This window comes from Lissotriton helveticus, chromosome 5_1 (assembly GCF_964261635.1).
Source record: "Lissotriton helveticus chromosome 5_1, aLisHel1.1, whole genome shotgun sequence".
Classification (NCBI taxonomy): domain Eukaryota; kingdom Metazoa; phylum Chordata; class Amphibia; order Caudata; family Salamandridae; genus Lissotriton; species Lissotriton helveticus.
The window spans coordinates 1,778,606,360-1,778,632,244 of record NC_136065.1 but is presented as its reverse complement, the minus strand read 5'-3'; the positions used below and the strand labels follow the sequence as shown (position 1 = coordinate 1,778,632,244).

Genomic DNA, 25,885 nt, shown 5'->3' with positions numbered 1-25,885 from the left:
TACTGGTGGCCAGGCATGAGTCTGCGTCACACCATGTTTGTAAAAAACTGCCCAAACTGCAACAGAGATCGCAGTGGGGAGAGAAACAGTTTAATACCTCGTCGGTTTACTCCAGGAAAAATCAGGAGTAAAAAGGAAGGGTTGCGATTAACTTATACAGGCTAGTTCCACTTATAATGTAGATCACCAGCACTCGGCTGACGTCCGGACTGTTATACAAAGATTTGCGAGTCTAAATGGCATATACGCTAAGAGCATGCTATGTTTGACCATTGTCTCCACTCTAGCCCTCAAGCATGGGGGGAAACATGGCCAAATGAGCATAGCCCAGCGGGAATCTTCTCACTTCCTTCCTGAGGGTACGGGATGGTGTAAAGAAAAAACCAAGGCATAAAGCAATCTATAACGGAAAGGATATTAGGTACGGGAGCTGGGTGGGTCAAACATCTAATAAGTGTCCAACGTAGTCTCAATAACTTGCCAAGAAATTCTCTGAAGGGATTCAGTCCGTACGAATTATTATTCGGAACTAGGATGATTATCTCTGACCTTGACAGTCAGACTTCAGTGGTGAAAGAAAAAAGCTTTGATATCAAAGACCGTTTGGCTATTTTGCAGGACTTAAAACAAAACAAGAAAAGACCTGAGCAACATAAAGTTGAAACAACAGCCAACAACCACTGAAGAACCACCACCTGTCCCAGCAAGACCTGTCTGGATTCCTAAAGTCGGGGATCTAGTCAGGGAGAAGATCGCGGTAAAGAAGGAATTTGGGCCTTCTTACAGAAAAGCAGTTCCTGTCTTGTCTGTCAACGGGACAAGATCAGTTGTACTACCGCCACTTGCTGGTAAAAAGGAGAACCGAGTTGTATCCATCGACCTGGTAAAACCACAACATGTGGCCGATAACAAACAGTAGGCCAAGTGGACTCCCAATAAGTAGCAGAACACCAAGGTTTGCTACCAGTACAGAGGTTCTTACGAAGAGGCTCATCACATTCGAAACGCCTACAGAAGAACAACAAGGACTATGCAGCAATGCAATAGAACTCAGACCTCTGAAAACCCAAATAAAAACATTTAGCAGAGACACGCCAATCTATAATGAAGTACCAAGTGAAAATGCAACCAATGAACCAATTGGAACAATTGACAGAACTGCTTCCGGCTACTTCATAAACTTCGATGATTCCTCTGAAGGCTTCACTGAATCAAAGACACAGCCATCATCAAAAACCTTTAAAGATAAAGCTACAGAACTTTTGAAACAACTGAAAGAAACATATCTGATTTCTCCATGGATTGAATTTTGGGTGGGTTTTGGTGCATTTATCCTCATACTTTGGCTCATCATGATACTAACATTGGGACGCTTCATTGAGGGAAAATATGCAAAAATGGACACAGCAAGTCAGAAAATCAACTTGATCCTCAAACCACACACACCTTCACACGTCGAGAAAAGAGAACTTTCTTCAGCCAACTTCACAGCCAATCCGATACCTGGTGGGGTAGCCTGGGACAACACTGACTATGAAATTTATGGTCCGGTCGAGATCCTGAAATATCCACACCAAATTAAGATCTCCTTGAGTGACTTTGTAAAACCAAACTCATTTGCTGATGATTGGGACTTCGAAAGCATTAATAATATGATGTCTGATTTAGTAATGTCTGCTAAATTTACTAAACATGATTATTTGCAGGGTTCTACCAATTATGATAGTATGTACTGTTATAACCACTATGGTAACCATTTTTTACATAGATCTGCACAACCTAGAAATGTTTTAAATTATAATCAATGGGAACATTGTGCAACACCTCCAAAAGGGAGCTCAAGAACCGTTTACGACAAATATTAATATTTTTCAGGTTTTAACACAAGTAATGCTGAAGCATTTTATTTTAAATTATCAAATAAGACAGGGACCAAGACCATGATAACCAACACAAAATTGTTATATTCAGACTCATTCTTTGAAAAAATGAATACCTTTGGATTTGATTATTGGGACAAAAATGTTGAATTGAAAAGTGTTTGGGGTACAAAAGAATGGCAAGTACAGGGTATAGAAGCTTTGTTTAGAGCCTGCATGATCCCAGAACAAATGATATTTTTAAATGACACTGTTCAACAGACCACCTGTCTTGGCTTAGCCAAAATCAAAGATTTAAATAAACCGTCTATTCCAAAGCCAACAATGTTTAGCAATAACTCTGATACAGATGAAGAGATAGACGTAAACCATATATTAAACCAAAACAGAACACATCCTGATTGGAAACAGTGGTTGATCTGGCCCACAGATACTAATAACTGTCAAGACAGATTCCTGAACAAAACGCAGGGGTTCAAAATGACGAGGGCAGACACTAGATATCCTCAAAGACATCACCCAGGGATAATAACCACCTACAGTGTGGGCAAATTATGCCTTCAATGGCTACAAACTTCCACACTGGCAGAAATTAAGCAACACCTAACTTTACTTACTGATGGTGCTGACTTGCGTGATTTCACTATGGGACCACGCAAACAGCGTCAAAAGCGTTTCATAGCAGCCTCTGTATATGCAGCATACAATGAGGCCTGGAAGGTTACTCAAATTGAAACAGCAGAGAGAATACGGGAAATTGACCGTATTAATTTGGAAAAATCACTTTCTGTAGTGGACAATGGGTTAATGACTCTGTCCTCCAGAATTTTTTCTTTGGACAGCATTGTGTCTTCAGCAATCGATATATTATCGCAAGACTTACTGTTATTACAACACGGTCAGTCACAATTGCGTTCTATTATACAGCTTGGCTGGACGTTACAAAATCTGCGTTCAGGCTATGTGCCTTGGCGTCTAATCAACACAACGTCACTATTCCAAATCTTTAACCTTACTGATAGACAAATCAGTATGGCACAAAAGGGTGCTGATTATACAATCCTGAGCATTGAGAAACTCGAAAGATTACCAGTGACAATGTCAGAACGACCTGTCAGTGAATGGATAATACATGGGATAATAAATATTCCAATCTCAACCTTCAGGTTTCAATACTGCCAAAAATATATACAGGCTGGCATGTACGAGAAATTGGGAAAGGGGTACCTTAAAACAACATGGAACCTGCCCTATTCACATGCATGTGTCAGTAATAAAGGACAGAAAGTGTTTCTTAGTGGCAACAATTGTGCGATGTCACTAAGTGGCACACTTCTGTGTAACGGAATTAGTTTGCATGGAGCCTGTGAAGGGAATTCATACAACCTTTCATGTCACCAGCAAGGCGCACCTGCAACAGAAATAGAACCATTCTTTCAAAGACTCTATAATGGGAGTTACATTCTAATTGTAGACCGCAGATGTTGTAGTCTTATGCCCGGGACTCCTTATCTAGTAACTACTACTGCGAAGGTCAAGTGCTGTGGACGCTCGTTGTTCCCCAGCTCCTTTCCAGACAGGGAGGCAAGGGCATGGCCCAACTTGAAAATTACTTCTATTCGAATAGATACTTTAAGCAGAATGAAAACAGTGCTTCTTCAGACGCCTACCAGGCTCTCGTCATCAAAAGAAACGTATGATCTACAAGTCGCAAGGACGATTGCAGAGATACATACATTATTATCAACTAATTCCCCCGTACATTTCGCGGAAATCCTGAATGAAATCTTAAATATTTCTGATACCAATGGGGTCTCAAAGGTATTTAAGACAGTATTTTCGATGGCATTAACACCATTCAAAGCCATACTGGGTATTTTTCCAGATTTCGTCCATTCGATTTTTGGCGGACTTCCCCTGATCTTGGGACTAATTGCAGGAATCCTATTCTTAGTCCTTATTTTTCGTTATGGCAACCCATGTCACAGACAAAACTCTGGCGACAAGAGAAGAAACAATCCTAGCCATTGGATACCGGGACCGGATATCAAAAATCCTGGGACTCTCCCGGCTTAGAGACCTGAACATGACTTGGTTTCTATCATTTCGACCAATGTGGCAAAGATGTGTTTTACCTGTATTGAGGTGTCTGCTATGCGGAGAAGAATGCGTGTTAGACACCTGTCTGACGCTACAATCGGATGCGCCGATGGATGCAGAAACATTGTTGAGCCCGATCAAGGTTCATGCTTTGTGCTGCCCTCAAAGGCTACCAATCCTGATGACGGCATTCGTGGAAGCTTCACCACTACGATTGATGGGTAGTGAAGTTCAAGATGAAAGCAGCATCGAACAGGTACGACCTTCTGTCAGCAATGCGAATCAGAATGTCAATGGAGACAATCATGCACAAGAATGCATGATTACACCTATTTCCGAGTTAGTGGAACTTTCCCAGGAAGCTGTTGACAGTTTTTTCGAAAGCCTAAATGATATGATGTTCTCACCCGAACAGAAATAGAGACTTTTGAGCAAGCTCGCACACGGCGTTCCCTGAATTCGGCCTTCAACTTTAAATAATAAAGTCACATGAACTATTTTTCACTCCAGTTCACGGACAGCAACTCTTTCAGAAGCCCCAATTCATTTTTTCGGTTTCTCGGGACACTTATCTTCTGCTTAAAGTAAGAAACTATTCCTAAAGAACTAAGATTTCTATTTTTAGATACTTTATAGACTTTAGCTGCCCGCTGGTATGTTCACAAATATTTTATTCTGTGATGGAATGGTCTCGAAACTTTTTTCTGTATTTAAGAAACCATTTCATGTGTAATTTCTCATATACCAAATAAGCAATAATGTATACAAATGCGTGATTACTTTAGCATTATTCCATAGCTTGAGTGCATACAATATATATGTCTGCAAATTTTCCGTATATTTGAAGAATTTCAAAATGCATTTATGTATTTTGGGGTGGTAAGGTATACACACTACTCTATAGTATGTTGTACTATGTTATACTATGCCTAGATTAGTAAATATGTCCATAGTTAGCGTGGAGTGGGTGTCATGTATTCCTATAGGTTCTGAATCGATCCCCCTATTCTGACCCTATTCTAGTTAAACAAACCAACAAGTTAACTAGCAGTCAGCCCATGAGGCAGAAAACCCCCATGATGCAGATACCGTTATCTGACGCAGTCACACTACGGCACAGGAACGTGTTATCTGATTAGGTCATAACGCTTGCGATCTAATTAGACAAGCGATATTCCTCCAGCCCCTGATAAGGCATACGGATTTCTCATAACAAATCAAACCTATGACAACCTGGGCAAAACCCTGCGGCCATTGTTTTGATTTCACAGAGAACTTCAGTAAAAGAATGTGCTAACGAGCAAGTCGTATGACATCCTTATTGACGTATCTATGTCCATCCTTACGTCAATCTCGGCACCTTAAAGGTATAAATATTACCGATCTTGCCCTATGCAAACACACGCTTGGTGACGAGACGGAGCAGCCATACTTGCCGAAGCCAAGAGCAGAGCAGACCCCGCTGGCAGCAGCCCTGCCTTCCTGACGCGCTGAGAGACGCGCTGCTTTCTCCTGCCGAGAATCCAGCACCGGCGTTTCTGGGTAGCCCTCGCAGGCAGCCTGGAATATCGAGACCAGAGAGAGAGATACCATTCCTCATTCATCCTAACTTCCAGGTACAGAACTGAATAACCCCTCACAGAGAATTCTTTAGTTATTCACTTGGCAAAAACAAACTTAACTTAAACTGTAACTTTCTATTCCCGCCCACGTATTAGGCTTAGGTCAGGTACACGGGGTAGGCGTATCTAGAAACACCAGTTGAGTACGTTTAGTCAAATGTATATGTGTATGTAATATATTTTATTCATTTTAAAACATCTTATGGCTTAGAAACCATATCAATGTTTTTACAGTATTATTTTATACTATTGCTTTTAATGTATGCACTTTACTTGGCTATAAGTATTGCAATAATATCGATCCATTTCTCTTGTATGAGAAAAGAGACTGATCAATAAATAACACCTTTTTATTGAACACGCCCGTCTCTTCCTTTTCTCTACATTCTGATGAGACTAAGAATGCACGTACTGACTGAGTAAAATAAATTGCCTTTTGTTCACACGACTCTCGAGATTTACTCTTGATTAGGGGAGAGCAAAGTTGTCATGTTCTATGGTTGTCAGAAACTAAATCCCTTCTTGTCTAATCAGGGAAGTTAAGTCCTCCTTGAACATTCGAGAAAGTTTCTAGTGAACTCTGAGCTAAGCTGGCAAACCCAAAACTTTAAGTCTAGTATCGACAGTAGTAGACCTAGTTAACGTCTGGCCTAGGCCTTTACTACTGTAGGTATTATTCCAATGCGCAGAGCCTATTGGGATGATAGGAACTACACTACAACTCTCAGTCGGCAGTTCTCTGCCGACCACGAGTGGAGGCTTCACCCGGAGGTGGTTCACGACATCTTTCAGATGTGGGGGACTCCTCGGGTGGACCTGTTCGCCACTTACGAGAATGCGCACTGCCTGTCATTCTGCAGTCTCCAGTATCCATTGCAAGGAGCCTTGGGGGACGCGTTTCAGTTGAGTTGGAAAAGTCAACTCCTTTACGCGTTTCCTCCCATACCCTTGATTCCTCGGGTTCTGAGGAAAATTCGCCAAGACCGGGCCCAAGTCATATTGATCGCCCCGGATTGGCCAAGAAGGGTGTGGTACACAGACCTTCTCCACCTCTCCCCCGCCGCTCCGTCTCCCTCACAGGGCAGACCTCCTCTCTCAGATGGAGGGGCAGGTTCTACACCCCCACCTCCAGACATTACACCTTCATGCCTGGAGATTGAACGGGGCAACCTGAGTTCTTTCTCTCTCCCTCATGATGTGGTGGATGTCATTCTCTCTGCCAGGCGTGACTCCACTAAGTCCATCTATTCGTATAGGTGGTCTAAATGTGTCTCTTGGTGCAGGGAGAGGGATGTTGACCCTTTAAAGGCTCATTTATCTGACATTTTACAATTTGCTCTTTCTCTAGCGCAGCAAGGTTTTGCGGTTGCTACGGTCAAGGGGTATCTTTCGGCTTTTTCTGCATTCCTCTGCTTGCCGGATCAGCCCTCTCTTTTTAAGTCTCCAGTGGTCTTAAGATTTTTGAGGGGTCTCATTAATATGTTCCCCCCTTCTCCGTTTGTTGTTCCTCATTGGGATTTGAATCTTGTGCTGACCTTTTTGATGGGTTCTCCTTTCGAACCTTTGCACAAGTGTCCCATGAGGCTTCTTTCTTTTAAAACGGTCTTCCTCGTGGCAATCACCTCGGCAAGGAGGGTCAGTGAGCTTCAAGCTCTTAGTTCCAAGCCCCCATTCCTGACCATTCATGCTGAAAGGATGGTTCTCAGGACCAGGGCTGCTTTTCTGCCTAAGGTGGTAACTCCCTTCCATCTTGGACAGTCCATTACCCTCCCTACCTTCTATCCTCCCCCTCACCCTTCTAAGGAGGAAGAGAGACTGCACCGTCTGGACCCCAAGAGGGCGGTGTCTTTCTAGCTGGACAGGACTAAAGACTTCCGGGTGGACGACCAGCTGTTTGTTGGTTTTGCTGGCTGTCGGAAGGGCAGAGCGGTGCACAAGCGCACACTTTCCAGGTGGATAATCCTGTGCATCAAGATCTGCTAATCCCTTGTGGGTAAGGACCCTCCTGAGGGTATTAGAGCACATTCAACTAGAGCAAAGTCTGCTCTGCTTTGTCTAGAGGTGTACCTGTTGAGGATATTTGCAGAGCCGCGACTTGGGCCTCCCTCCACACTTTCGCGAAGCACTACTGCTTGGATACCGAGGTGAGGAGGGACGGTCACTTCGCGCACTCTGTTCTCCAAGATTTCCTGGTATAGCAGAGTGGACACCCTCCTCCGGGAGTGGGGACTGCTGTGGGACTCTATTCACAAGGTGAGGAATCCACACGGCAGATGTATCTATCAGAAGAACAAGTTACTTACCTTCGGTAACGCTTTTTCTGGTAGATACAATATCTGCCTGTGGATTCCTCACATGCCCACCCGCCTCCCCGTTGTCCACTCTGTTATACCTAGTCTTTATGTATATATGGTTTATACTATTGTATTGATTTTGATTTATATGTACTGTGTACATGGTATATTTGCATATTTGCTTTCGTTGGTCCGTCCGTGTGCCTCGAAGGCACGGAAAAAGGGCGGAACTGACGTCATCACGCCGGCGTGGGCCTGATAAGGAGTCGGTGACGTCAAACTGAGTCGCGCGCGAAGCCGTGCTCCTATGACGTCGTCGGCGTGCTACAAAGAAAAAATTCCGAACGTTGCTGACGCAAGGGGGATATTCACAAGGTGAGGAATCACAAGGTGAGGAATCCACAGGCAGATATTGTATCTACCAGAAAAAGTGTTACCGAAGGTAAGTAACTTGTTCTTTAGGGATGGGTAAGGGTGTTTTTAGGGTTTAGGAGTGGATAAGGGTATTGGGTGGTAAGGGTATTTTTAGTCCTTAAGGGCGAGTAAGGGTATATTTAGTGTTTAGGGGTGGTTGAGTTTAGGTTTTATAAGGTGATTGTGTGTGTGTATATAATGTGTGTGTGTGTGTGTGTGTATATATATATATATATATATATATATATATATATATATATAAATAGTTTTCACTAATCTGATATCTACTTAGATTTTCGTGGGAATAGCAGGTGCGGTTCCATCATACATCTGTTCACTATAAACGTGCCAAGGTCACACATGACTCCCTCTCAGATTCTCCCTTTCATCTGGGCTGTTCTGGATACAGTGCAGTTTTGGTCCTATCCTCTGGAACTGCAAGTCTGGGATACTCATGCTATGGTTATGATGTTTCTGCCTCTATCCTGGATTTCGGTGAGGTTCACTCTGAGGCTGCTGGGTCTCATGGCCTCCTGCATCATGCTGGTAAAATATGCCTATTGGTATATGTGGGTTCTACAGTAGGACCTGAAGGCCCAGTGGGCGTAGCATCAGGGACTCTGACCTGACCCAGACATTGAAGGGCACTGCAAAGACCTGCAGTGGTAGCGGCAAACTGCAATTGGGTCAGCGGCAGACCCTCTCTTTTCCCCGAATCAGAGCTAACTAGTGGCATGTCACTTCTGGGCTGGGACGGCCATCTGGTGGAGGTGGCGATTAGACGACTCCGGTCTCCGGCATAGTCTCAACTCTACATAAATCTGCTGGAGCCGAGAGCGATACGACTGGCATTGAGAGCCTTTCTTCCTTCCATCAAGGAAAGGCTAGTGTGGGTATTCATGGACAACACTACCGCCACATGGTGTTCCGACTATCAGGGTGGGGTAGGGTTGAAGACTCTGTGTCAAGAGGCTCTGGTCTCTGGACATGGCTGGAATGTCTGGGTTTTTTCCTGGTGGTTCAATATCTGGCAGGCTCTCTGAACACCATAGCGGACTAATTGAGCCATCAATGCCTAGCAGATCACAAATGGCGGCTCTATCCAGAGGCGGTGCAAGGTCTATTCAGGTATTCTAGAGAATCTTGCATAGATCTGTTCACCACCACAGAGCATGCCCAATGTCAGAGCTTCTGCGCGCTGGAGAGTCCAAGGCAGCTCTAGCTCGGAGACTCTTCATCTCGAGTGGTGCTCTGGTCTTCTGCATGCTTTTAAGCCAATGGTACCCCTGCCCAGAATTTCCAAGAAGATCAGGAACGATCAGGCCCAAGTAATTCCTGGTAGCCTGGATTCAGCACTAAGGGTATAGTATCCGGAACACATTCGCATGAGCATTTGTCCTCCGGTTAGAGAGGGTCTACTGTCGCAAACAGGGCAGGGTCCTGCACCCAAACCTGCGCACAATCTGCCTTCATGCCTGGAGATTCAGCGGCAGCAGTTAAGTCTTTGACCTTCCCTTCAGACGTTGAGATGTCATTCTGGCAGCCAGGCTTCCCTCAGTTAACACAGTATATGCCTGATGTTGGAACAAATTTGTGTGCGTTCAATAATGTTGATCCTTTTTCTGCATCTTTATCTAAAGATTAGTTGTACTTTTTCTCCATAGCCAGGCAAAGTTTTGCTTGGGAAGGACTCGAAAAGTAGCTAATTGCATCACACTGGGGTTGCGCCTATAGAGACACTGATCACGCTACTTCTGGTGTGGAGCCGAATGATGCCACCTACTGGTGCGCAGAGATACTGCTCAAACATTCCGGATCCAGTCTGACGCCTTGGAAATATTCCAAGGTAAGGAATCTGCAGCCAGATAGTCTCTACCAGATGAGGTGTAACCCAAAAGAAGTAACTTGTTCGTTAATGACAGGCATTTCGTTACATGGAATCTTACAGATTGCTGTAGTAAGCACGGAATGTGGTGTTGGTCACTTGGAGATGAAAGATTTGCTATGATAATCCTCTTCTAAGCCCTCTTATGAGGCCCTGCAGGTGTAGATGTGTGCCAGGCCCTTGAAACATGAAAACAAACTTGTATATTTTATGCAGGCTTTGAGTATTTCCCTCTTCTGCCCGAGTATCATTCACATTCTCTCTTCCCCATGACCGTACACTGGATGGGGCAGTGAGTAGACCATTTCTGCCATTGGTAGTATTTCTGTAGGAGGAGCTGCATTTTTCCTAATCTTGTGTTTAAACCGCCTCAAAAGGATTGTCCTACAGTGTTGATGTGCCAGTCTTTTTGTTTTCATTTTGTTTTATAGTGTTCTGCAGCTCCCAAGCCTGTCATACCAGGCCACTCACGTTCAGAGCTTTTCATCTAAATTGTGCTGCTTCCTGTCTGGCCACTATTTATAAAATGGGCAGCCATCTTGGAATGTTTTTGTCCATAGTGTATCATTGTTTTATCATTCCAAGTTAAACGACATACTTCTTATTTGAGAATGGCCGCTTAGTGCAATGCTTTCTGAGAGGCCACCTTGTAATGGCATTGTGCATAGTGTATACTCAAACGAGGGGACACAGGCTTTTTAGTTCTAGGTCCTGCAACGTGTAGGTCAAACAGAAAGGTGTGCCGGTCCGAAGGGAAGGCTGGATCAAAGGGAGGCAGGAGACCAGGTAAATAAAGGGACAGGAAGGGGCAACGCCCCTCACACATGGCGAGAGGTGTCATGCTTCATCATAGGGCAGCTCCTCGTTGGGCTGGCGCTGTAATGCCCAACGGGCCCCGCAGGAGGTCTTCGAGATCACACGCCGGAGGCCTTGTGTGAAGGGGTGGAGGGGCAGACATGTGGTGAGTAGAGTGGATGAAGTGTGTGAGTGTTTTAAAAATAGCAATGAGTGTCCTTGGAAATCTTTGATAGTTGGACACTGACGTTATGGCTAAAAACAAACTACAAGAGTCGTGGCTGTTTAAGAGAATTAAACCTGCTGCAGCTCAATGTGTGTGATGGGGGTGAAAGTGGTTAAAAGGTAGACCTGTTTCTCATCTATATTCTCCTAATGGATGAGTGGCGTTTCATCAGGACCAGGGTAAGAAACCTAATCTACTCTGTAAACAAGAGACGACCTGAGGGTATCCAAAGGTGTAACGTCCCTGTATCTTGGACTCAAGCGTAATCCGGGACAGGGCACAAGGGGGCACGTCCTTCTAGCGAACCTGGAAAGGAAGAAAGGTGGAGAACAAAGGACATGGTAAGGCAACATCGTGAACGGTTGGGACAGAGATCTGTGGTGTGAACACGCGTGCACGGAGCATTAGAGCAATAAACTAGAATAAACTAGAACTACAAGGTGGCCCACAGTGTTGGCTAACTCACCTAGTGAAGTTGGATGAAAAATAAAATACAGTATGTTCTTACGTACCGGTTACTAGTATATTCTCAACAGTAAACGCACTGGTAAAAACAGTTGCAACCTGTTGGGGAACAGTAGATCCTTACTGCCGCAACAGTAACCCCATGGCCAGACTAACTGAAAAAGGGGAAACTCGCCTATATAAGGAGTGATGCGGGGCATCTACCTGAACGTCCAAACCAACCGCTACACTGGCGGAAGGGTGTTGCCCGTGGGAAGGTAGATTCCAAATTGAAGGGATCTCTGGTAGTGTGGCCCAGTAATGCCAGAGGCACAATGGTGGGCGTTGTGTTGATAGTGCGCAGTGTAGTGCCAAAAACGTGGCTGTGCTATGTCAGTGGGCGTAGGGGCACCCGCGTGTAGTGCGTTGCCACAAGAGTCGCTGTCTTGTAACTCAGGGCAACGTGTGTCATGAGAGGGAAGAGGCGGTAGGTGGGTAGGGGTAGGTTAATTGGAGGGAGGGGGAAGAAAAGCAGTGACTTACACCAGCAGGAACCTAAAGCTGGAATCAGGTCACAGTGTGATGGGAATCTAGGTATGTGTGTCAAAGCTGGCCCAGTGTGGCTCCGGGGCTCGAGGCAGGAAAAGCTGGCGACGAGGCGGAAGACTGATGCCTTGGCCATCTAGTGTTGTGCTCCTCATATGCAAGGGTGCTCTTGTGTAGGAGGGAGCGGTATTGCCTTGAGGGAATGTAGGTCAGTATTTATCGCGGATGACTAACCCCAGGGTATGGAGGTAATCCTGCTATCAGTGGCCCACAGTACCGCTCGTTTCCCTGCGATACTCTGTGGGGCGCGTAGTTGTGCTGACCGCTCCCGGTGAAGGCGGTCTAGCGTGGCCTGAGTTCTGAGTTCTATGGAAAAGAAGGCCGGGATAATCTCGATGTCCCACCTGGTCTGCTGAGCCTGGTGGTGTATGTAGTGGTTAACGTAATGTCCTGGGACCTAGCGGGCCTCATACAGCGTCGAAAGGGCCACCAATCGTATCTGTACTATGAGGTAGCGGTAGTATTGCATAGCTAAACTCAGTGGGGTTGCGTGCAGGCGTTCTAGGGATGTTGCAGTATGACACTGGCCACCGAGGGTCCCCGGGATCTGACCACGTCGTATAGGCAAGCATTGTGGGGGTGGGGGGTGGCAGGAGGCTGGGGTGGGGGAGGAGGTTAGCACACTTACTCACCACCAAGTAGGTGCTGCAATGTGTGGGACCTACCCACATCCGGCTGGTGTCAACTCCCCTGTGTGTAGGATTGGTCAATGTTTTCTGACCTTTTGTATTTTATTTGAATTGGGACTAAATGACGTGACGCAAGTGATCGTATCACAGGTGGGGCATGCACATTGTTCAAGGAGGCCTTCCCTGTTATTGCATGCACATTTGGAAGCCTTTGCACCACAGTCTGGGGGTAATGTCTGGCCACAAGGTCTGTGGTTAGTGCACATGCCTGCTCCTTGTAATCACTAATGGCACTGAAATTGCCCAAAGGGGAGGTTATCCCGCACGTGTTTGGGATGGTGGCTGTTATTCCTGAGGAGACTTGCAGTCAGTGGGTTTCTTGTAGGTTTTAGTTGCCGTCTTTGAGGGTGATCAAAAGGTCCAGAAAGGCAATTTTAGATGTGGCAAGGTTACTACTGAATTTGAGGAAAAGATTGTGGGTATTCATCCAATCTCAAAACTCCGTACGTGCCCTGCCACAGGATCAGGTTATCGCTGTACCTGCGCCAAATAATGATGTTCAATTTAAAGGGGTTGTCATCGTGGAAGATGCACCTTTGCTCGAAGTCAGCCATGTAAAGACATGCCAGACTGGGAGCAAAGGTGCTGCCCATCGATGTTCCCTGGGTCTGGTGGTAGAGGGTGTCCTTAAATTGAAAAAAGGTTTCCTTGAGGGCCAAGGTCGCACACTCCATGATGAAACTAATGGGGGTGGCCGAGGACCAGATCTCTGCCCTGAGGTAGTTCTTAATTACCTCCAAGGTGTCATCCTGGGGTATGTTGGTGTACAATGCCTCTGTCAAGGGTAATGAGGATGTCCACGTGAGTCTTCTCCAAGATTTTTAAGGGGGTTCAGTGCTGCCGTCGGGTCCTTCAGGAAGGAGGGTGTCTTGGTAACGAGAGGTTGGAGGAAGGAATCACAAAACTGTGATGGGGGTTCCAAAATGGAGCCAATCCCTGACACTATAGGTCTCCCTGGTGGTGGTCTAGTGGCCTTATGGATCTTCTGGAGTGTGTAGAAATAGGTTGTCTTTGGATTCCTATTGATCAGAAAAGTTGCTTCTTTTTTGCCGATCCACACCTGGGTCTCTGCCGAAAAAACGATGGACGTGATGTTTGGTCAGGCTGCCAGTGGAATCTTCTCTGATAGGCGTGTAGTGTGCCCGATTTGATAACTGTCGTTCACATTCCTGGTTGTAATCCGTGGTAGCGAGGATGACTGTCTTCCCCCCATGTCCGCTGGTTTTATAGTCACAGATTCATATTTGCCAATGGAGCGCATCGCCTGTCTCGACTTTTGACATGTTAAAAAAAAAAAATATATATGTTTTTTACTAGGTGCGCAACATGCCACCTCTTTAAGGACTGGTTTCTCAAGGGTGAGAAGTTGTCGGTAAAATTCCTGTGGTGGGGTGAAGGTCAAGGCGGCGTGTAGTCCTGAGTCAGTTTCTTCAGGTGGGGCCTTGTCTTGGAAGAATGCATAGAGACGAATTTTCCTGAAAACGAGGAGCTGACCTAGGATGAAGCATAATGAAGCATGACACCTCTGAGTGTATGTGGGCCCTTGCTCCTTATTGGATCATTCCACCCTCCCCCTTCCTGTCCCTTCGCTTACCTGCTCTCCCGCCCTTAGATCCGTCCGTCCCTTCCCTTAGGAACTACATACCTTTTTGTTTGACCGACAAGATTGTGCATAGTGTACCATTTGTTTTTTCTCACCATGCTGACCGGCATGTTGCTTCTTAACGTGTCATGTATGTTGAAAGTTGGAAATGCACTATGTGCAATATCGTTGCAAGGGAGTTGCCCACTGATATGTATAAGTTTTGTATTGCAAGCGTATGTCTGCCAAATTTAGGTGGTTGCATATTTTTTTCAGTAGGTGGATGAATGGATGTCTGAGTGCAAGGATGAGAAACGAAGTATGCATATGTGTCTAAACTATTTTAGTTATAAGCCAGAGTTGTTGCCATTGCTAGTTGTTGTAATAATATTGCTTTATGGGTTTATTTCTAAACAAATCATTTATTGATTGTAATTTAAACACCCCCACTTATTTTGCTAGGTAAATTCGTTCCAACAATAACTTATGTTTAGAAAATAGTAAATATCTGCTCGATGTGCAGATCTTAACTTTTATTTTGTAATTTGTGGCAAAATTGTTTTCCTTTTGAGGAGGACCATGATTCACCAGACACTCTTGTTGGTATGAATATTTGCACACACATTGTGTAGTGTTATGTTTAACCATGAACTGGTTTTTTTTATATTGTGCTCTAAAATTTTATTTTGAAGGTTGGCGAAACTGAGACTCGACTGGAGTGCCTCCTTAACAACAATAAAAACTCAGACTTTTGTGCCCCTTTGACATCCTTTGACTGGAACGAAGTGGATCCAAATCTCCTTGGTAAATTTTCAGCTAAAACACTTTTATTGTTTTCGTGCACTCTGTTGCTGCTTTTAATCCATGTTTCCTTTTATTATAGGCACATCTAGTATAGACACAACCTGTACTATCTGGGGGCTTGAGACTGGGCAGGTCTTGGGGAGAGTAAACCTGGTATCCGGTCACGTGAAGACTCAGCTTATCGCCCATGATAAAGAGGTGAAGTTTACGGTTCTTTTATATTTCTATTCTCTAGATGTTAAGTGTTCAGTGTTCTGAAAGTGGCATTACTTTAAGTAGCAGCATAGTGGTTCAATTTAAACATCGAAAAGAGATGACAAGAGGCTCTATTGCCTGTGAGTACATTGCAGATATCCGGTAAAGACTGAAGTGTGGGAGACTAAAATTTCACAATTTGGGGCTCTTGGCAGAGCAATAGTAGGTAAACCAGTTATGTGCTTGACACCATATTTGATTCAAGGATGTTAAGTGGAGGTATCTTCTAAGCTAAGACTCTTATAGACAGAGCAATAATATGGTAGCCTTTTCCCACTCCTCTGGTGAGGACTGGTATCCTCCATATCGTCAATCAAAAAGCAGTAAGAAAAAGAAGTAGTTGATTTTGGGAACATTGATGGATAAAATGGTGGTAGATCCAGAGCACACTGGGCTACTGTACGTCGAGATGTTACCCTCCCCAACTAAATTTTGTTCCTCCCTCTTAGCAGCAAACTTAGTTTAATACCTTAAATATAATAAGCGATCACTTTGTTGACAAAGCCAAAATAATTTTCAGCTACTTTGATTGTCATAGTTTATTACCCCCTCTGCTCCTTGGCTAGAGCACCTTCCTCAGTTGTCAACTCATTGATAGGATCTTCATCCAAAAATTGTCAACACCACCTTTTAATATTTTCTATATCCAACTTACATGTCACATTTATTTTTTGCTGAGCTTTATGGCGTTCGACCTAACAAAGGTGGTACTCTACCTGAAATCTCAGGAACAGGATGAAGGAACTTAAATGTGAGGAAGCTGGAATAATCCAGATAGCGATCACTTATTTGAACTCTCCAAAGAATCTGCTTGTAGAAATTGTTGCATCAAAACCTTCATCGCAAACTGTGGTGACAGAAAAATCTGAGTTTGAGGCACACGTGTACCCATATCATATTTAAATCCTACATTGCCAAAAGGGTACCAAATTAATACGCTGGTGTTCAGAAAAGTACAGTTTGTCTAAACTCTTTTGACTCTACTTAAACAATTAGATTCTGATACAAGCTGAAAGCACCATAACATCTGGAAATGGGGAGGTGGGCAAGGTAGAAAGACTCTTTTCATGCCCAAACCACCTACCACTGATTACTAGCGAGAAATCTGATAATTATAGCATTTCACTTGGCACATGTGTACAATTTCAAAATCAATTCCTTGAGTAAACTAGTTGAAGAAAATCACCTTTCGGGTTTTAAATGAGACTGCCTACGCTTTCAAACATCAGCGCTTCCATTCTTTAAACTTGTTTGGAAGTAACAATACATGCCAAAATTACACATTCAGGTGCCTTATGTTGGAATTCTAGTACAATACCTATTCTGTCATGTGGTGTTTAAAATTCCTTTATGAATTGCTAGCAATACAACTAGTTTGAACAGTCACAAGTTCAGGAAGTGCAATGTAAGAACGATTCTGATTGCCGAAAGTACTTGTTCAAGCATAGATACACAGGTCATCAAGTTAGAGAGGCCTCAAGGGGGACCATGCCAAAGGTTACTGATTTACTAAAAGTCATCAGTGTGAGATTCTTATCTACCCCACAGGAGCATCATTTTCTGTATACCTTTTTGGGCCCTACTATAGTACTCCTGTACCAAGCATACCTCTACAACACTTGCTTTGAAACGCTACTTTCCGAATTGCTGCTACGTCGACTCCTAGAGAAAGTGAATTTCAGGCATTGTGATCACAAACTGTGTGCCGTTTCCCAAAGAAACCAAGCTATGCATGGTAACTCATCATTCCTTTTATCAAAAGTAGTTTATGCCTTCCTCATGTATGAAACCATTTCTTCTACGACTTCACATAGTATTTACATAGTAAATGAGAAGGGTGTTGTAAATGTAAATAAAAATGTAAATCCATTACTTGTATAGCGCACGAATCACCCCCGAAGGGGGACCTCAGCGCTGGGGGCTGTTGAGAAGATAAAACAAGCTATTGCCCAGAGTCACATGGTGTTGGGCAGACCCCTGCCTCCGGAGCCGGGGATCGAACCGTGATCCCAAGCGTCCAGCGTCTTCTGCCCTCGCTGCAGCGCCACACCTCTCCCTGTACTACTGTCGAATGAACCCAAGACCTAAGAAAAGTAAAATAGCTATTTTTCATTAGTCTTATCGGAAAATCCTCAACTTACAAAATATCAATGATAAAACGCCATGTTATTAAAACCTTCCTGGTAAGCACAAAATTCCACTTCATGAAGAGAATATACAACAATTTTGCAAAGCTATGACGTAGCCCAAATTCAGTCCTATGAAAGCAGCAGCCTAGAACTCTGTCCACACCTTTGCTTGGAATCTGGATGTAGACATCCAAGTGGGTGCAACGTCTGTGCACAATCTCTTTGGCTAATGCTTTCTCTTCCTTCATCAAATATTTTTTTCATTGGCACTACTGCTGATATTGCGGATGATCATACAGTTGTGTTCAGTGCTCAATTATCAAGAGGAGATTCAGTGGTGAAGGATAATTATTTATTGGTTATCCTAGTTTTCCTTTGGACGTTTCCAATATTCAAGAGGTTCCTCGACTTAAGGCTTTTACTTTTAATCACAATTTGGCTGTGTTCAAGATGGATCACAGTACTTGTGCTCCTTTCACAGAACTATTATTGCCCCAGTATTGGACTTTCATAGATTCCCATGCTTTGTATCATTCCCCGTCGTCGTAATGGGAGCCTCGGTAACATAAAAATACCATAGCAGTAGGTACAAAAGAGGAAGAAAGGCCTAGGCCTCATCTCATTTTGTAGCCGATCCGCCTCTTTTTGTAAAAGAGACCAAAAAATTGTAACAACCAATCAGAGTAGCCTCACCCCATAGAACCTTCCTGAGAGAGCCTCATAATCTCAGATTTTCTACCGCACATTGTGCTTAGGGAGTCTCCACTGAGCTCTGCTCAGATTTCTCTTCAGTTTGGAATTTTTTCCATTTCTTCAACTTTACTATGTCTGACAAGAAAAAGGCGTTATTTAGAGCTTGTGCTACCTGTTCAAAGAAGAGGCTGTTTCACGCATAAAGACTGTATCTACTGCTTGTACCCAGATCACAAGGCCACAGATTGTAAAATCTGCAGAACATTCTCTACGAAGACCTTGAGAGACAGGGAAGGCCGCTTGTTGACTTGGTTGCAGAAAATGAAGTCACGCAAGGAGGTTTTGTCATCTGACAGTGAGGATTCTTCCTCAGCTGCGTCCTCCAGAAGATCCAATAAAAGGGGTAGGTCCTCCCCTTCAACTGAGCCCCCTGTTAAAGCCTTACAAAAGACCTCTGATAGGTCTGAAAGGCCCAATTCCAAACAATCTCCTCACCGAGGTGTAAAGGAGAGGCTGGGACAGACTGAGGAGACACAGTCATCTAAGAAGGTACAGAAAAGCCTTTCTGTTGCTTCTCCGCCATCTGAAAAGGAGAAGGGATTCAAGAAACCTTCTGCTGCCCCTCAGGAAGGAAGATCGGACAAGAAACCACGTCCGACGACCAAATCATCTGGTACGTTGACGACAACTTCCAAAAAGGACTTGAGTTCAGGTACAGCTCCGTCGACTGGCCCGTCGACGGCAGCTTCGTCGACGGCGGCTGCATTGATATCTTCGTCGACGTTTAAGGTACCTGTTTCCTGCTCGTCGACGATGGTGTTTACATCTTCGTCGACGATAAGGACGACGAAGATGGCGACGACGTCGTTGACGACAGCTATGATGATTCTGACGAGCTCGTCGACGACACTGTCGACTATCAATCCTCCTCCGGCGAGGTCCATCTCTCCGTTGACTGTTCCGTCGACTATGATTTCGCCGGCATTTCCGTCAACGACCTGTCCGTCGACGACAGCTATGATGAGTCTGACGACGAGCTCGTCGACGACACCGTCGACTATCAATCCTCTGTCGACTAGGTCCATCTCTCCATTGACGGTTCCGTCGACGAAGATTTTGCCGGCATTTCTGTTGACGACGAGTCACTCGACGAGGTCGTCGACGATTCAAAGGGTCCACATCTCTATAAAGAGGCAGCAAATCACTCCAGAGATTACATCTCCTCGCCGTGTAACACCCTTACCTCCAACTTTGCTTCTTGAGGAGGAGTCTGATGATGATGAAGATGGTCCTTATGGGGATGCTTATAGCCCATCCGAACTCCAAGTAAAATATCACGATTCGGATTCTGAGGAATACTATACAGAAGAACGCCATTTTGTTCAACAAGAGGGGCCTCCACAAAAATCGTGTTGGGATATGGTTGCAATGCCGTCCTCTCTTATAACGGACTTACAGATGATGCTACAAGACTACAGGAAAAGGTTTCCGTCACAACCCTTGGACCAGCAAGAGCATCCTCCTTCTCGATCTGCTCCGGCAGTTGCAGTGACTCCTCTGGTTTCTTGAGTTTTGGAACCAAGAGAAAGCCATCAGGAGGTTGTGACTATTCAGGATGATAATGTCTCATCTGATGAAGATCTTCAGGTAGATCCACCTCATGACCCGGATAGAGGTTGGGACAATGATGTTGTTCAAGATCCAGCTTCACCAGTGCCGGATACTGCTACCTCCCCTCCAGCAGACATTGGATGTTTCCATAATCTTATGGAGAGGGCGTCCAAGAGATTTTGCCTTCCGATTACGACAGTGCAATCCGACTGTTTTCTTTACGACTTCATAGAGCCTTAAAGAAAATCCATCCGTTCAATACCGATAATTGAACATGTGCGGTCGGAAGGTACTAAGGTGATGCAGAATCCTGCTACAGTCATCCCTGTTCTTCCCCGTCTGGAGAAGAAGTGTAAAGCTCCAGAAAGCAGTCTCGCTTGCCTGACTGGTCACCCGAAGCCGGACTCAGTTATTTCCCAGGCTGCGCAAAGTAAGTCCAAGAATCCATTGGCGCCCCTTACGACACCACCAGACAAGGAAGGGAGACGTCTGGACAATGTGGGAAAAAGGTTCTCTTCTATGGCTAGCCTGCTGGTTAGAGCTGCTAATGCTCTTGCTATCTTGGGTAGATATGATCGCCAGATGTGGTGCGATTTATCCCCATTTGTTGACCAACTTCCGGATAGTGCGAAAGATGAGGCCAGAAAGATACTGGTGGAAGGGGAGCGTTCATCTTCAGAGGTGATAGATTGTGCTATGGACATAGCAACTACCGCTTTCCGAGCTCTAGCGGGTTCAGCAGTTTTAAGGCGTCAGGGCTGGCTGCGGGCAACCTGGTTTCGCCAGGAAGTTCAAAATAAGATCTTGGACTTACCTTATGACGGAGAAATGCTTTTTGGAAAGCATGTAGATGATGCCCTTCAAGACATCAAGAAGGACACGGACACGGCAAGGTCCTTGGGGACGTTGCATTACCGCAAAGTTCCTTTCAGAGGTGAGAGAGGGAGGATTTTCATCGTACAGAGGGGGCAACTAACAGCGCTACTCTTCTTACTCACAGTCCTCTCCGTCATACAAACCCCAATACTCGCAGTGCCAAGGTCAATCGGCATATTTCTATCGTCCACCACCAAGAGGATGACCGGGATGTCAGGGGAGAGATACGCCTAAATGTCAATAGCGGCTTCATGGCTCTGTCTACTGTTCCTCCCCCTCTAGTAACATCAGTGGGGGGCAGGATATCACAATACCTCCACAACTTAAAAATTATTACATCGGATCGGTGGGTGCACAACATCGTACAATTCGGCCACACACTAGAGTTTCAAGAACCACCATCCAGAGCTCCTCACGCCACTGAATCGAAACATCTAAATCTTCTACGTCTCAAAGTTCAACAGCTTCTCATCAAAGGGGTGATAGAATCGGTTCCTCAGACCCAACGAGGGAAAGGATTCTATTCCAGGTTTTTCTTGGTTCTCAGGACGGAAGAAAAGTGGCGCCCAATTCTAGACCTATCTCATAAAACTCTCTTTTCGGATGGTTTCTCTCCAGGATATATTGTGTCTCCTAAATCCTGGCGGTTATATGGCAACTTTAGATCTAGAGGACGCATATTTTCATGTTCCCATTCATCCGGCCGACAGGAGGTATCTTCGCTTTATAGTAACCAAGAGCCACTTTCAGTTCAGTCCTACCTTTCGGACTAAGATCTGCACCACGGATATTTACAAAGGTATTGGCACCAGTGGCAGCTTTTCTCAGAAGGCAGTCTCTGCAGGTGTTTCCCTACCTGGCTGATAAAATCTCCTTCTTCTCAGGAAGCTTCAAAAGCAGTCGAGGATTGTATTCAACTATTCAGTCATCTAGGTCTGGGTCTAAACAGAAGCAAGTCGGTTCTTCTTCCGTCCTGGTCGGCAAGATTTCTGGGTGCCATTCTGGATACTGCTCATTGCAGAGATTTTTCTTCAGAGGAGAGGAAAAACAAACTGATTCTTGCTGCCAATCGATTTCAAAGTAAACCGATTCTGTCAGTACAAGTCCCTTCTGATGGATACATCTGCCAGTGGAGTCCTTACCTTGTGAATATCCCCCTGCGTCAGCAACGTTCGGAAAATTCTTTTGTAGCACGCCGGCGTGGACGACGTCACAGGAGCACGGCATCGCGCATGACTCCGACTGACGTCACTGACTCCTTATAAGGCCTACGTCGGCGTGATGACATCAGTTCCCTTTTTTCCGCGTCGTCGACGCTAACGGTTTCTTGGGATATTCTGTTGTACGAATAGTGACTTTGTTACTTTTGTGGATTTCTGGTTTCTGTATCTGTTTGGTGTTGCTGTCTTCTGTCGAGATGTCATCGAGGAAGACAGGATTTAAACCATGCAATTCATGTGGGAGGATGATGTCCATTACCGATCCTCATGGTGACTGTCTATGATGTCTGGGTTTGGATCACGACGTCAAGGGTTGTCGATCCTGTTTTAAAATGAACCCAAAGGCTCTTCGGGAACGAGAGGCAAAACTTCTTGTTGCCAAAATGAAGGGTAAGGATACCAAGAGACCTTCGAGGTCAAGATCGAGATGCTCGCGGTCAAAGTCGAGGTCCCGGTCGAGGTCAGCATCGAAGTCTGCTTCGGGTCATGCTTCTGGTTCATCAAAAAAGAAGCATAGGAGAAAGAAGCACAGTTCGAGACATCATTCCAGCAGGGAGTCTGACTCGAAAAAGAAGTCCTCTTCGCGAAAACCTCGTAAGGGCATGATATCTCCCTCTCCAGCTCGTAATCCTGAAGGTGAGGCCACGCCTTTACAATCTCGGGAGCCTACACCGGCTCCGGAATCGAATCTGTCTCCGGATCCGTATCAGTCTTCGGTGCATGAAGGAGAAGAAGTTCCTCAGGGCTCGACGACTCCGGTACATCATCCCGAGGAACAAGAGGTACAGGAAGAGTCTAATCCGGTGCAGCCTCCTCTGGAGCAGCCGGTAGGTTCGTACCCTCAATTTCCTAGTCCTGGTCAGGACCCTTCGCATTTTTTAAACGCCATTTATGGCGTATATGCGAGAGCAATGTACCCCTCTGGTGCGCCGGCTGGTCCCATGGGTCCATTGGCTTATAATCTGGGTATGCCGCAGGCTTACGCTCTGGCTCCTTTCCTGCCGTTTATGCCGACGCAGACTCCACCATGGCTTCTCTTGGCGCCTCTGTGGTCATCGACTCTGTGCAAGGCTTCACTGGCTCCAGAGCGACCTTGAGATCCAAATCGAAGTTCGAAGCCGGTACCAGCTTCACATTCGAAGGCGGCTCCGGCTCCAGCTCCTCATTCGACGCCAGCTCCGACTCCATCTGAGTCGTTACCGGATCCGACGACATCTGTTCGAATGGAGTGGTCGATGCGTAGAGCGCAGCGCCTTTTGGAGGAAAGAAATTATGGAGAAGCTGAGATTGAAGAAGGCGAGCTTCAGGATCAGGAGGATTATTTTGAAGAGTTGCATGATGCAAGTGGTCTGGAATTTTCACCAGAATGGGGGTTGCCCCCGGTATCTGATGTTCCTTCTAAGGATGTGGCGCCTTACCATGTGGTAATTAAGAAGGCTGCAAAACTCTTAAATTTGATTTTGCCATCTGTGGAGTACAAGTCGAACATTCTTACTGAAGTTCTCCATCCTCTGTGGTTGAGCCAATTCTTCCATTTACTGAGGCTCTTACTGATCCCATATTGGAGGTATGGAGTAAACCTCTCGCTGCTCCTGCCGTTTCAAAGACACTGGCAAGGAGCTACAGAGTGGCGCCTGGAGATCCTGAATTCTTAGCCACACATCCTTTGCCAGAGTTTGGTGGTTCAGGCTGCTTGCTCAAAAAGATCTACAGGTGCTTTTCCCCAGGTTCCTGGAGATAAAGACTCTAAGAAGCAAGATCAAAATGCAAAAAAAGTGTTTTCATCAGGCAGTATGGCCCTAAAATCGACAAATGCTACTTGTTTGCTAGGCAGATATATCAATGCTTTGATGGATACAGTGAAACAGCTATCTCCTAAGCTTCCCGAGGAGGATAAAAAGAACTTTAATGAAGTGTTATCTGACACGCAGGCTGCAGCTCGGCAGGTCATACAAAGTGTTATGGACACAGCAGATTCAGTGACTAGGATCATGGGGTCTTCGATCGCCACCAGAAGAGCTGCTTGTCTAAAGACTTCCGAGTTTTCTGCGGATGTCCAGGCTGCTCTGATGGATTTGCCTTTTGATGGCACAGGCCTTTTCAGAAAGAAAGCTGATGCTGCTTTGGAAAGGTTTAAGGATAGCAGAGCAACAGCAAGATCTTTGAGTTTGCAAACTAGAGGCTCTGTCGCCAAAAGATACAAGGGTTTTGGAAGGGCTGCTTTTCGTACCTATAAGCAGACCCAGCAGCAACAGAAGCAGCACAGGTCCTACAGAGGCAGACAAAGGGGTCGTTCTCGTGGAAGTCGAGCCTCCTCTTCCTCCTCCTACCCACCCTCCGCCTACAATAGCAAAGCAGCCCTAGATCCACCATTCCGGATCATGCGGGTCCTGTGGGGGGTCGGCTTACTTATTTTCTACAGGGTTGGGAATCGGTTACATCAGATCTTTAAGTTCTCTATCTCGTAAGGAATGGGTATGCTCTTTCTTTTCGGCAATTACCCCAAATTACCCGCCTTGCCAAGGTTTTGGCTCGGAGGACCACCTGTTGCTCCTACAGGAAGAAGTACAAGCTTTGTTCAAAAAGGGTGCGATAGAGGTGGTTCCGGAGCAGAAAAGGGGTCAGGGATGCTACTCCTGGTATTTCCTGATTCCCAAGAAGGATGGCAGACTTGGTCCAATCCTGGATCTCAGGATCTTGAACTTTTACCTAAAGCAGGAGAAGTTCAAGATGTTCACTCTTGCGCAGGTTCTTCAGGCGCTGATGGAAGAAGACTGGATGGTGTCAATCGACTTGCAGGATGCTTATGTCCATATACCCATTCTGAAGTCGCACAGAAAGTATCTCCGCTTCACGGTGGGATCGCAACACTACCAGTTTGCGGTTCTACCGTTTGATCTTACTACTGCGCCTCGAGTCTTCACCAAGGTGGTGGCTGCACATCTCAGAAGGTCAGAGATTACAGTATTCCCTTATCTGGACGATTGGCTGATCAAAGCAGAATCTCAAGAGATACTGCTCCATCATCTGCAAGAGACCACTCAGTTGTTGCACAGGTTGGGTTTTTTAATAAATGTACCCAAATCTCACCTAGGGCCCTCCCAGCGTAACCTGTTCATAGGTGCGGTACTGGACACAACTGTATGTCGTGCATTCCCTCCACCTCAAAGGATTCACGACATACAGGAAATTATTCCTTTATTTTACAATGGAGCGGATGTTCCAGTCCTGAAGGCCCTTCGTCTGCTCGGTCTGATGGCTTCTTGCATTCTGTTGGTCAACCATGCACGCTGGCACATGAGAGCACTCCAGTGGTGCCTCCGCAGGCAGTGGTATCAACACCAAGGGGATCTCGGGGAGTCAGTGAGGATCTCCAGAGAAGCTGCTGCAGATCTGTCTTGGTGGGGAGTGGAAGGCAATCTGTCTCAAGGAAAGCCTTTTCAAACTAGTCCGTCGGTGGCCACAGTGATAACGGATGCATCCACTCTAGGGTGGGGTGCTCATCTGGGGGATCTGGAGGTCAATGGTCTTTGGTCTCCAGAAGAAAGGTTTCTTCACATCAACCTTTTGGAATTGCGGGCAATACGTCTGGCACTCAAGGCCTTCCTCCCTTTCCTTCGCGGTCGGTCGGTTCAAGTCCTGACGGACCACACCACCGCAATGTGGTATATCAACAAACTGGGAGGAGTGGGGTCGCAGTGTCTCTGCAGAGAGGCTCTGCGTCTCTGGTCCTGGGTTCAGGAACATCAGAATTCTCTAG

The 25,885-nt window shown here is 45.5% G+C and overlaps 1 protein-coding gene across 1 annotated transcript in view; it reads left to right on the top strand.

Annotated features, from left to right (window-relative positions):
* Nucleotides 1-25,885, top strand: part of DCAF7 (DDB1 and CUL4 associated factor 7) — a 133,310-nt gene that overhangs the window by 48,899 nt on the left and 58,526 nt on the right. The window contains exons 3-4 of the mRNA XM_078645071.1: nucleotides 15,230-15,341; nucleotides 15,421-15,539. Of these exons, the coding sequence (XP_078501197.1) occupies nucleotides 15,230-15,341; nucleotides 15,421-15,539 (231 nt within the window). The remainder of the gene's footprint in view (nucleotides 1-15,229; nucleotides 15,342-15,420; nucleotides 15,540-25,885) is intronic.